Source organism: Bos javanicus, chromosome 26 (genome assembly GCF_032452875.1).
Source record: "Bos javanicus breed banteng chromosome 26, ARS-OSU_banteng_1.0, whole genome shotgun sequence".
Lineage (NCBI taxonomy): Eukaryota > Metazoa > Chordata > Mammalia > Artiodactyla > Bovidae > Bos > Bos javanicus.
In genome coordinates, this window is record NC_083893.1 from 16,085,913 (window position 1) to 16,098,841 (window position 12,929).

A 12,929-nucleotide genomic window follows, 5' to 3' on the forward strand; every position below is an offset into this window, starting at 1 on the left:
CAAGGAAAAACAGAATGATGTCATAGGTGAATTGGAAACTGATAACAATGGGTTAAAAGTAACAAAATATCATAGTATAATATGATGATGAACATGATCATAGCATACACAGTGTAAAGGGAATAAAGAATGACTAGGTCTAACTGGGCTTCCTGCTTGGCTGGTAGTTGCAAATAGATCAACATATTTGCATCGAAGGACAAGGGAGGGAATATGAGATGGATGAATGATGTATGTATGATGCTGTTTACATAGGCATGTGATGGCAAAGAGTAGGCGTGTGGACAGAAGAAGCCTTAATTGAGTGTAAAGTAAATGGATTAGCGAAGATACGGAGTTATATTATATGATGTGAGCATGAACCCTGCACCCCATGTTGGAAAGACCATTTTCCCCACATGAATTATCTTGGCAACCTTGTCAGAAATCAACTGACTCATAATTTGAGCATTTGTGCAATCTGGCATCTGTTTCAGTAAGCTAAATGTCAGTTTTTACATCAGTGGCACATCATCTGGACATCTTAATTACTAGTTTCGTAATTAGTTTTGAAGTTGAGTAGTGTGAGACCTGTAATTTTTTGTCATTTTATAAGATTGTTTTTGTTTTTCTGTGCCACTTAAATTTAGGATAAACTTGTCAATTTATGCAAAGAAATCAGTGGTGATTTTTATAGAGATTGTGTGAAATCTGTCAATTCATGGAGTAATGTTATTTAAAAAATTAAGGTGAAATTCACATCAATTCAGTTTAGTTGCTTAGGCATGTATGATTCTTTGTGTCCACATGGACTGTAGCATGCCAGGCATCCCTGTCCATCACCTACTCCCAGAGCCTACTCAAATTCATGTCCACTGAGTTGGTGATGCCATTCAGCCATCTCATCCTCTGTCGTCCCCTTCTCCTCTTGCCTTCAATTTTTCCCAACATCAGGCTCTTTTCCAATGAGTCAGTTCTTCGAATCAGGTGGCCCAAGTATTGGAGCTTCAGCTTCAGCATCAGTCCTTCCAATGAATATTCAGGACTGATTTCCTTTAGGATTGACTGGTTGGATCTCCTTGCAGTCCAAGGGCTTCTCAAGAGTCTTCCCCAACACCACCGTTCAAAAGCATCAATTCTTTAGCATTCAGTTTTCTTTATGGTCCAACTCTCACATCTATATGCGACTCCTGGAAAAACCATAGCTTTGACTATGGACCTTTGCTGGCAAAGGAATGTCTCTGCTTTTTAATATGGTGTCTAGGTTGGTCATAACTTTCCTTCCAAGGAGTAAGCATCTTTTAATTTCATGGCTGCAGTCACCATCTGCAGTGATTTTGGAACCCAAGAAAATAAAGTTTCTCACTGTTTCCATTGTTTCCCTATCTATTTGCCAGGAAGTGATGGGACCGGATGCCATGATCTTTGTTTTTTGATTGTTGAGTTTTAAGCCAACTTTTTCACTCTCCTCTTTCACTTTCATCATGAGGCTCTTTAGTTCCTCTTCATTTTCTGCCATAAGGGTGGTGTCATCTGTGTATCTGAGGTATTCGTATTTCTGCCGGCAGTCTTGATTGCAGCTTGTGCTTCATCCAGCCTGGCATTACATGTATGTACTCTGCATATAAGTTAAATAAGCAGGGTGACAATATACAGCATTGACGTACTCCTTTCCCAATTTGGAACCAGTCTGTTGTTCCATGTCTGGTTCTAACTGTTGCTTCTTGACCTGTATACAGATTTCTCAGGAGGCAGGTCACGTGGTCTGGCATTCCTATTTCTTTCAGAATTTTCCACAGTTTTCTGTGATCCACACAGTCAAAGGATTTAGTGTAGTCAATAAAGCAGAAGTAGATGTTTTTCTGGAACTCTCTTGCTTTTCTGTGATCCAGCGGATTTTGGCAATTTGTTCTCTAGTTCCTCTGCCTTTTCTAAATCCATTTGAACATCTGGAAGATCTTGCTTCAGGTACTGTTGAAGCCTGGCTTGGAGAATTTTGAGCATTACTTTGCTAGTGTGTAAGATGAGTGCAAATGTGTGGTAGTTTGAGCATTCTTTGGCATTGCCTTTCTTTGAGATTGGAATGAAAACTGACCTTTTCCAGTCCTGTGGCCACTGCTGAGTTTCTCAAATTTGCTGGCATATTGAGTGCAGCACTGTAAAAGCATCATCTTTTAAAACATGAAATAGATCAGCTGGAATTCCACCACCTCCACTAGCTTTGTTTGTAGTGGTGCTTTCTAAGACTTGCCTCACTTTGGACTCCATGATGTCTGGCTTGAGGTGAGTGATCACACCATCATGGTTGTCTGGGTCATTAAGATCTTTTCTGTATAGTTCTTGCCAGCCTTTCTTAGTATCTTCTGCATGCCATGCAATTAATAGTGTACATTTTGGTTGTATTTAGTGCATTCACAGTGTTGTGTGATCACTAGTTCCTGTTTCAAAACTTTCTCATCACTGTACAGAAGCATATGATGTCTATTAAATGATTGCTGTCCATTCTCTCCACCCCATCACGTGTCAACTCAACCTGCTTTATGTCTCTATGATTTGCCTTTTATGGATTCATTGTATAAAAGAACCCATAGTGTCACCCCTTTTGTTTCTGGCTTCTTTCACCCAATATAATGTTTTGGAGTATTTTCTAAGTTGTGATATGTATGAGCACTTTGTTTTTCTCATTTATGGATGAGTAATATTCAATTGTATGTGTGTACTATAATTTTTTATGCATCCACATTATGGTCAACATTTGCGTTGTTTTTCTTTGGATGTTCTGAAAGATACTGCTACTAATATTTGTGTACGAATTTCTTCATGGGCACATTTTCCTTTTTGTTTGATATTTTCCTTGGAGTGGAATTGAGTAGACATATGATATTAATAATTTTATGTCTAACATTTGAGGAATAGTCAGACTTTCCAACAGTGACTGCAGCATTTATATTCCCACCAGCAATGTATAGAGTTCCTGTTTTCACACATAATTGCCAATACTTACTTTCTAATTTTTAACACTATTAAACCTTGCTTAAGTAATGTGAAATTGCATCTGGTTGTGACTATATTTTGTGTTTCCTTAATGAACAGTGACGTTGAATGTATTTTCTTGTTTGGAAAAATATCATCTAAGCCCTTTGCCTTTTTAAAACTGGGTTCCTTGTCATTGTTGTTGAGCTGTTTTTCCAACATATTGGTTGTCATTTCACATCTTTCATTATGCTTTTGATACATAAACATTTTAATTTTATTGAAATATGATATATATTAGACAGATACGTATGTACACACGTGTATATATTTGTTACTTTGGTGTCAAATTTAAGGATCAGTTGTCATTTCTGAGTTTCTAAAGCTATACTACAATGTTTTCTTCTAAGTGTTTTATAGATTTAACTCTTGTAAAATATTTTTCTGTTTTTTTAGAATTTATTTTTAATTGGAGGATAATTGCTTTACAATATTGTGCTAGTTTCTGCCATACATAATGGCAGAAAACATAAATCAGCCATAGAAATACATATGTCTCCGCCCTCTTGAACTTCCCTCCCACCTCCCACCTCCCACCCCCAACCCCATCCCACCCCTCCAGGTTGTCAGAGAGCGCTGGCCAGTGTGTTAATCTGATACATGTACATATTATAGAGTGATTACCACACTAAGTGAAGTTGCTCAGTTGTGTCCGACTCTTTGTGACCCGTGGACTGTAGCCCACCACATTCCTCCATCCATGGGCTTTTCCAGGCAAGAACACTGGAGTGGGTTGCCATTTCCTTCTCCAGGGGATCTTCCCAGCCCAGGGATTGAACCTGGGTCTCCCGCATTGTAGGCAGACGCTTTACCATCTGAGCCACCAGGGTTACCACACTAGCATCGGGTTAAGTCCTCTATCTACTCACATAATCACTATTTCCTTTTTTTTATGGTGAGGACATTCAACACATTATTCTGTTAGTAACTTTCACGTGTATAATACAGTATTATTAGCTATAATCACCATTATGTACATTAGATCCCCCAAACGTATTCATCATACACCTGGAGATTTTTATCCTTTGACCAATTATCTCCCTATTTCTCCTGCTACTCCCACCCCAACTCCTGATAGTTGCTATTCTGCTCTCTCTTTCTGTGAGTCTTTTTGAGTTAGGCATTAAATATATATGTGTGTGTATCATATTTAAATTTTTCATCTATTTTGAGTTAAATTTTTTATATGGAGTGAGACAGGGTCCATTCAACGTTGCTGTTCATTAAGGAAACAAACACAAACACAGGGTCATGTCCTGTGTTTTTCCTGCACCTGGTTGTTCCTGCACCATGTCACTGTCAGTGTAACTATCTCATAGTAACAAAATAATTCTAATTCTTCCCTCCATCCCTTGTAGCATGCTGTCATTCATTCCACCTGTATATAAGCAGATATATATTTATATATGAAGTATTCATAAGCATTACTCCATCAAATACATTGCTGTTATTTTGAACTTTTAGCTGTTAAATAAGTTATGAATGAGGAAAAGAAAACTTTTTTATGTTTATGCATTCTTTTCTTTGTAACTCTTTATTTCTTTATGTAGATGTGGTTTTGATTGATATGATTTTCCTTCTCTTGAAAGAATTTCTTTTAACACTTCTAGCAAGGTAGTCATACTGGTAACAGATTACTTCTATTTTTTTTTTTTTGGTCTGAGCAGTTCTTCATTTTTATACCCAGCAGTTTTGCAGGGTACACAGTCTTGGTTTGTGGTTTCTTTTTCTCAACACTTTAAATATTTCACTCCACTCTCTTCTTACTTGCAAGGTATGTGAGGTAAAGTCAGAATAATTCTCATCCTTTTTCCTTTTAAGCAAGGCACTTTTGGCTTTTTAAGAATTTTAAATCTACCTTTGACTTTTTGTAGTTTGAAAATGTATGCCTAGAGTAGGATTTGTTTTTGTTTTTTGGCAATATTTTAATCAGTGTTCTTTGAGTTTCTTAGATCTGTAGTTTGGTGTATGATACTAATTTAGGGGAAATTCTGATTCATTATTGTCTCAAATATTTTTTCTACTTCTTTTCCTCTTACTTTTCCTTCTGGCATTCCCACTATGAGTATGTTACACATTTTGAACTTGTCCCATAGTCCTTAGATTTGCTTTTTCCTTTTTCTGTCTCTTTTTTTAAAGTCTCTTTCTCTTTGTTTTAGAGGTTTCTACTGTGATATCCTCAACTTCATAGATTATTTCTTCACTGTGTCTAGTGTAATACTAAGCCTGTCTCCTACTATTATTATAGAACTCTTCATTTATCCTTTCAATTATTTCAATGTTTCCTTCATATATTTTGTGGCTCTGTTGTTTGGTGCACATAGGTGATGTTGTTATTGTTGTTGCCTAGTAGCTAAGTCCTGTCCGACTCTTTTGTGACCCCATGGGCTGTAGCCTGTTATGCTTCTTTGTTCATGAGATGTCCCAAGTGAGAATACTGGAGTGGGTTGCCATTTTCTTCTGCATGGGATCTTCCCAACCCAGGGATCAAACCTGGAGGCAGATTCTTTACTGCTGAGCCACTGGAGAAGCCCACATATAGATGTATAATGTTATAGCTTCTTGAAGAATTCACCTTTGTTGATCCAGTAAAAAAACACTCCATTCTCATTTGTTCCATTTAATTTCTTTTTGATTAAAATCTAACTTTTTTTCTAACATTCCTGCTGTATTTGGTTACTCACTAATTGCAAAATCTTTTTCTCTCTATTTCATTCAACATATTTGTATCTCTCAGTCTTAAGTGGGTTTCTTGTAGACAATATGCAGTTTCTAATTGAAAAGAATTAACATAAAATATATTAATTATAGATATACAACATAGTGATTCAATATATGTATATAAGGCAAGATGATTAGTGTAATAAATGTAGTTACCATCCATTCACACATGGTTATAGGTTTTCTTTCTTGTAATGAGAACTTTTAGGATTTACTTTCTTAGAAACTTTCAGAGATACGATACAGTATTAACTATAGTCATCATGCTGTGTAGTAGTTACCCATGACTTATTTATTTTATAACTGGAATTTTGTACCTTTTGAGTTCCTTTATTCATCTTGACCACTCCCCATCTCTGGCAGCCAGTGTGTTCTCTGTATTTATGAGATCAGATTTTTAAAATATTTCACATGTAAGTTCAATCATATGGTAGTTATCTTTCTGTATCTGATATGTTTCATTTACTGTGATAACTTCAAGGGCCATCCTTCATGATATCACAAGTGTTAAGATTTTCTTTTCTTTTGCATGCCTGAATTATATTCTATACATGTATGGATATATAATAGCTTATATATATATATATTTTAAAATTTTGTTCTTTAAATATCTGTCTTAAATTGTGAGTTTTAGTCAAAGTGACTAATCACTTTAATTTTGAAGAATTAGTTTAATATTAATGGCTTTATTTCTGTTCTGCTGCTTTTTGCTCTAATGCATTTTATGATTGCTGTTTCTCAATTTTTCCATTATAGTCATATTTTTTGTTTGATCAATTTTGCAGGCACTTTTTTAATGCCTTCTTCAAATTTTTTATGTTATTTTTTAATTGATTTCTTAGTACTTATAATGGGGATTACTGTTAACATCCTAAATATATAGCAGTCCAGTATAAATTGCTTCCACAGTAGCTTCAAATTGCATATGTTAACTCTGCTCCCAACCAATGTCATCTCCCTTTATTTTGTTGATGTTATAAATTTCATCTTTATATCTTTTGTGCCTAGAACAGGTATTTCTAATGATTTTTATTCAATTTTCTGTTAAGTAATATAGAGAAGAAGAGTTTTTATACTAGATACAATAATATTAGCTTTAGTATTTACCTACATTATTATTTTTAACAAAAATATTTATTTGTCAATCTGGGTTGGAATTATCATGTAATACATTTTTGTTTTAAACTGAAAGGTGATTACCTTTGGCATTTCTTGTAGGGCCAGTCTTTTAAAAAGGAACCCTTAGGTTTTATTTTGGAGATGTCTTCTATCACCTATTTTGTGGAGAGATAGTTGTGCCAGATATAGAATTTTTGGTTGACATTTTTACACTGAGGACTTAATATCTTTCCATTGATTTATGGTTCCCACAGTTTCTGGAGAAAAATGACATATTATGCTATTGTGGGTCCTTTGTACATGATGAGTCACTTCTCCCTTGTTGCTTCAAACATTCTCTAGTTTTGGCTTCTGACAGTTTGATTAAAATACACCTTGCTCTGGGTCTTTTTGGCTTCAATATTCTTGGAGTTTGTTTAGCTTCTTTAATTCATACATTCGTGTATTTCACCAAATTTTGTAAGTTTTCAGCCATTTTTCCCCCCAAATATTTATTTTTTATTTCTTCTCTCTTTCTTTTCTGGGGCTCCCATTAAGTCGATGTTGGTATACTTGTTTGAGTTCCAGTTATATCTCAGGCTCTGTTCATTTTTCTTTCTTCCTTTTTCTTCCTGATATTCACAGGAAATTTCTGTTCTCCTGGCTTCATGTTTGATGGATTTTTTTTTTTTTTTTTGGTGGGGGGTGGGGGGCGGGGAGGGGGAAGGCTTCCTCCAGTCTGCTGTTGAAAAATTCTGGTAATTTTTTTTTTGTAATTTCAGGTATTGTACTTTTCAGCTCCAAAGTTTCTCTTTGGTTCTTTCTTTTCTTTTCTTTTTTTTTTAACTTTACAATATTGTGTTGGTTTTGCTGTACATCAAAATGAATCCGCCACAGGTATACATGTGTTCCCCATCCTGAACCCTCCTCCCTCCTCCCTACCCATACCGTCCCCCCGGGTCATCCCAGTGCACCAGCCCCAAGCATCCAGTATTGTACATCGAACCTGGACTGGCGACTTGTTTCATATATGATATTATACATGTTTCAATGCCATTCTCTCAAATCATCCCACCCTCTCCCTCTCCCACAGAGTCCAAAAGACTGTTCTATACATCAGTGTCTCTTTTGCTGTCTCGTATACAGCATTATTGTTACCATCTTTCTAAAGTCCATATATATGCATTTACTGTATTGGTGTTTTTCTTTCTGGCTTACTTCACTCTGTATAATAGGCTCCAGTTTCATCCACCTCATTAGACCTGGTTCAAATGTATTCTTTTTAATGACTGAGTAATACCTAATACTTTTCTCATTATTCCCCACTTGTTTATATATTTTCCTGATTTGCTTTAGTTCTTGTATGTAGTTTTCTTCAGCTCTTTGAGCCAGTTTCAGACATGAATTTTAAAGTTTTTATCGAGTAAATCCAATATATCTGGGGTTAATCAGGAATGATTTGTGTCGATTTGTTTTTTACCTGTTAAAGGGCCATGTTTACCTGCTTTTGGTAAGCTTTCTAATTTTTAAAAAATCAAATCATTCCTAGGAAAAACACAATCATCAGTCAGAATATACATTTGAAAACCTGACAATCACTGTATCTGATTTGTTTGGAGCTGGGACAGAGACAACGAGCACCACACTGAGATACGGACTCCTCCTCTTGCTGAAGCACCCCGAAGTCACTGGTATGATAACATGGTGGGCAGGGTGATTTCAGGAAAGATATTGGAAAGAGACCAGGAGTGCTTTCCACCTTGTTTCTCTTACGGTGGTAATTTAGTCTCTAATAGTGTCCAACTCTTGAGACCCCATGGACTATAGCCTGCTGAGCTCCTCTGTCCATGGGATTTCCCAGACTAGAATACTGGAGCAGTTTGCTGTTTCCTTCTCTGGGGGATCTTCCTGACCCAGGGATCGAGCCCAGGTCTCCTGCATTGCAGACAATCTCTTGGATTGCAGGCAGATTCTTTAGGGACCGAGCCACCAGGGAAGCCCTTAAATCTCTGTTTGAGCACCTTAATGTTTTTCAGATTTAGTGAAGGAAAAGTAATGGGACATCTTAACATAGCAGGATGACAGGAGTGAAGACACTGTGAAAGGTAGGAAAATCAACACAGCAGCATCTGGATTTCATGGGAGGTCATGTGTAGCAGGCATAGCCAGCATGAGTTGGCCTGCAGTTGCATAATGGCTTTCTTATGGAAAGATCACTCTGGAGTTTCCCCATTCTGAAAATGCAGTGTTCTAAAGCCAGGGCACAGAAAGTGGAAATTCTGCTTATTGAAACATAAATGGAAATCCTGGAAATTCTGTGAGATTGCCTGATGAAATTTTCAGTGTTATGAGGGCTTTAAAAAGTTATATTGACAGGGAATTGGTTTAAGATGTGCATATAAAGGAATTTTATTAGTCAAGAGGTTTATTTCCAGGAAAATATTTCTTACCAAAATAAGAATTTGGTAGTGGTGGGGGTTGGGATCAATAATTTTATCCTTTGCAAATAACTTTTTGTTAGAAATTAACTTTTAAAGAGTTAACAGTTGTGAACAGCAGTTTAGAAATACATATGATCTTCTGTCATGTTAGGGTTTCAGTAAAATGACCATAGCCTCTTAACAGGCCAGAGTTGGCTTTTTAAAACTGGAGAGGCAGCTAACACATCTTCAACAAATTTTTGAAACACAGAGCATATTGAGAGGTGACAGTGAAATCAGACAGAGAATGAAGTTATGGCCTACATGTCAGAAGAGAAAGTTGTATAATGAGGAGAGTCATTTGTGTCCTTACCATCCTGTAAGTTTCAGTATTTAGAAGTACCAAGAATCAAAGAGGATAGAGGGAGAAATAAGCTGATAAAGGTAGCTGATCCAGCCATGACCCTTTCAGTTCAGTTCAGTTCAGTCACCCAGTAATGTCCGACTCTTTGAGACCCCATGAATTGCAGCACGCCAGGCCTCCCTGTCTATCACCAACTCCCAGAGTCTACCCAAACCCATATCCATTGAGTCGGTGATGCCATCCAACCATCTCATCCTCTGTTGTCCCCTTCTCCTCCTGCCCTCAATCTTTCCCAGCATCACGGTCTTTTCAAATGAGTCAGCTCTTCACATCAAGTGGCCAAAGTATTGGAGTGTCAGCTTCAGCATCAGTCCTTCCAATGAACACCCAGGACTGATCTCCTTTAGGATGGACTGGTTGGATCTCCTTGCAGTCCAAGGGACTCTCAACACTCTTCTCCAACACCACAGTTCAAAAGCATCAATTCTTTGGCACTCAGCTTTCTTCACAGTCCAACTCTCACATCCATAACATGACCACTGGAAAAACCATCGCCTTGACTAGACAGATGTTTGTTGACAAAGTAATGTCTCTGCTTTGTAATATGCTGTCTAGGTTGGTCATAACGTTCCTTCCAAGGAGTAAGCGTCTTTTAATTTCACGGCTGCAGTCACCATCTGCAGTGACTTTGGAGACCAGAAAAATAAAGTCAGCCACTGTTTCCACTGTTTCCCCATCTATTTTCCAGGAAGTGATGGGACCTGATGCCATGATCTTCGTTTTCTGAATGTTGAGCTTTAAGCCAACTTTTTCACTCTCCTCTTTCACTTTCATCAAGAGGCTCTTTAGTTCCTCTTCACTTTCTGCCATAAGGGTGGTGTCATCTGCGTATCTGAGGTTATTGATATTTCTCTCAGCAATCTTGATTCCAGCTTGTGCTTCTTCCAGCCCAGCATTTCTCATGATGTACTCTACATAGAAGTTAAATAAGCAGGGTGACAATATACAGCCTTTACGTACTCCTTTTCCTATTTGGAACCCGTCTGTTGTTCCATGTCCAGTTCTAACTGTTGCTTCCTGACCTACATACAGGTATCTCAAGAGGCAGGTCAGGTGATCTGGTATTCCCATCTCTTTCAGAATTTTCCACAGTTTCTTGTGATCCACACAGTCAAAGTCTTTGGCATAGTCAATAAAGCAGAAATAGATGTTTTTCTGAAACTCTCTTGCTTTTTCAATGATCCAGAGGATGTTGGCAATTTGATCTCTGGTTCCTCTGCCTTTTCTAAAACCAGCTTGAACATCTGGAATTTCATGGTTCACGTATTGCTGAAGCCTGGCTTGGAGAATTTTGAATATTACTTTACTAGCGTATGAAATGAGTGCAATTGTGCAATAGTTTGAGCATTCTTTGGCCTTACCTTTCTTTGGGATTGGAATGAAAACTGGCCCTTTCTATCCCTGTGACCACTGCTGAGTTTTCCAAAATTTCTGACTTATTGAGTGCAGCACTTTCATAGCATCATCTTTCAAGATTTGAAATAGCATGACCCTTTGACAGCTCCTTTTATCAGGTCATTCTTTCCCCAATAGAATGGGAGAAGCTTATTGCCTAGAGAAACTGAAACTAAGAGGCTTTACACTCAGGACACTGGGCAGAGACAGGGGCAAAGAGTGAGGTCACAACTTGGAGCAAAGTTTAGGGAAAAATTCTCTTCTTGAATTCAGGGACTCTTAGCTCCTTTCTCTATCCTGCTTTCTGAATTTGAGCATGCCAGAGAAAAACTCCAGAGAGTGAGGACTCTGGAGAAAAGGCCTCCAAACTTTACCATGTAGATAGAAAATTCTCTCAACATGTCTAGCAGAGTGAATGAAATAAAAATTTCCACCCCATGACCCAGGTCATGAAATTTCAGAACACCAGAATAAAAGAGAAAATCACAAAAACTTTCAGAGAGATGTAGCATGTCATAGATAAAGGATTAGAGTTCAGTAAGGCATCAGAATTCAAGTCAAGTATCAAACTTTCATATTCAAATGCCTGAAGTCATGTCAGAGGAAGTCATGGGCTTTGGGGATCTTGAGAACTCATGAAGCAGAAAAAGTGTCAGGGCTGTTGCTAGATAGCAGGCTTGGCAAATGTCCACTTCTAAATGGATCAGGTGGATAAAGCAAGTATGAAAGGAGATGCCAAGAACAAAAGACAAAAGGTGATGGGTTGTTTGTGACTTCTGAATAATAGGGAAATTATTAGGAGTTTGAAACATCTACCTCAGTATTTGGAAAGACTCCTAAATCAGGGTACGGAGTTTTATGAATTGAACTAAAGAAACATAGTAAGCTCCAAGAAAGTACCAAAAGGAAGCATAATCATAGTTTTCTTAAGAGTGAGCATGTTTATTTAGTCAGAATGATGTTAAAATGAATGTTTTGAGAGCTAAAAATTATGGTGTAAATATATTGAAAGTGGAGTAAGGGGATTTGTGTGTGTATTTTGTATGAGGTGGGGATAGAGATGTAAATTCTCAACTCTCATACCAGGAAATCAGATATTGTTTAAAAATCTACGTAAAAAATAGAAACAGAGTCATTGATTAGAAACAGGGCAAAAATTTCAGAAGAAACCACTAGAATGTTGAGAGTGACAGCATTTGGCAATTGGAGGAAGAGAGTAGCACTGCATATTGCACACATACAATACACAAATACACTAAAACACATATAACTTACCTTTTCAATCCACATATTATTTTGATATAAAATTAATAGATTCCTGTTTTTCTCCCTCCAACGACTTTAGTTTCTTGACCTTGTGTTGTGTTTTTATTTTCAAACATTTTATCATTTCTGCTTGTATTACTGTGTATGCTAACATACAAGTCTGTTTAGCTGTATCTTAAGTCTAGCTTGTCAGAGACTTACATGTATTTGTGTTATGGCAATTCTCTCTCCATGTCGAGGTCCATTTCTGAGCATATAACTTAAGTGTATAATGCTGTTGGGATACCTCATGAAGCATCATATATCTCTGAATTGCTCTGCAAATGTGGTGTGCATTTTTTTCTTCTTCAGTCTTACTTATCTCTTATCAGCTAAGATCCAGGAAGAGATTGACCGTGTGATTGGCAGACACCGGAGCCCCTGCATGCAGGACAGGACCCACATGCCCTACATGGATGCTGTGCTGCATGAGATCCAGAGATACATTGACCTGGCTCCTACGAGTGTACCTCATGCTGTGAATTGTGACGTGAAATTCAGAAACTACCTCATCCCCAAGGTAACATTGGTTTCTCTTATACTGACCTCAGTGG

The 12,929-nt window shown here is 37.4% G+C and overlaps 1 protein-coding gene across 5 annotated transcripts in view; it reads left to right on the top strand.

The window, feature by feature from the left end:
• The window catches only part of LOC133239197 (cytochrome P450 2C19-like), a 60,618-nt gene that overhangs the window by 39,337 nt on the left and 8,352 nt on the right, over positions 1–12,929 (top strand). For all 5 annotated transcript variants that reach the window (XM_061402856.1, XM_061402857.1, XM_061402855.1 and 2 more), the window contains 2 exons: positions 8,381–8,522; positions 12,708–12,895. In XM_061402856.1, the coding sequence (XP_061258840.1) occupies positions 8,381–8,522; positions 12,708–12,895 (330 nt within the window). The remainder of the gene's footprint in view (positions 1–8,380; positions 8,523–12,707; positions 12,896–12,929) is intronic.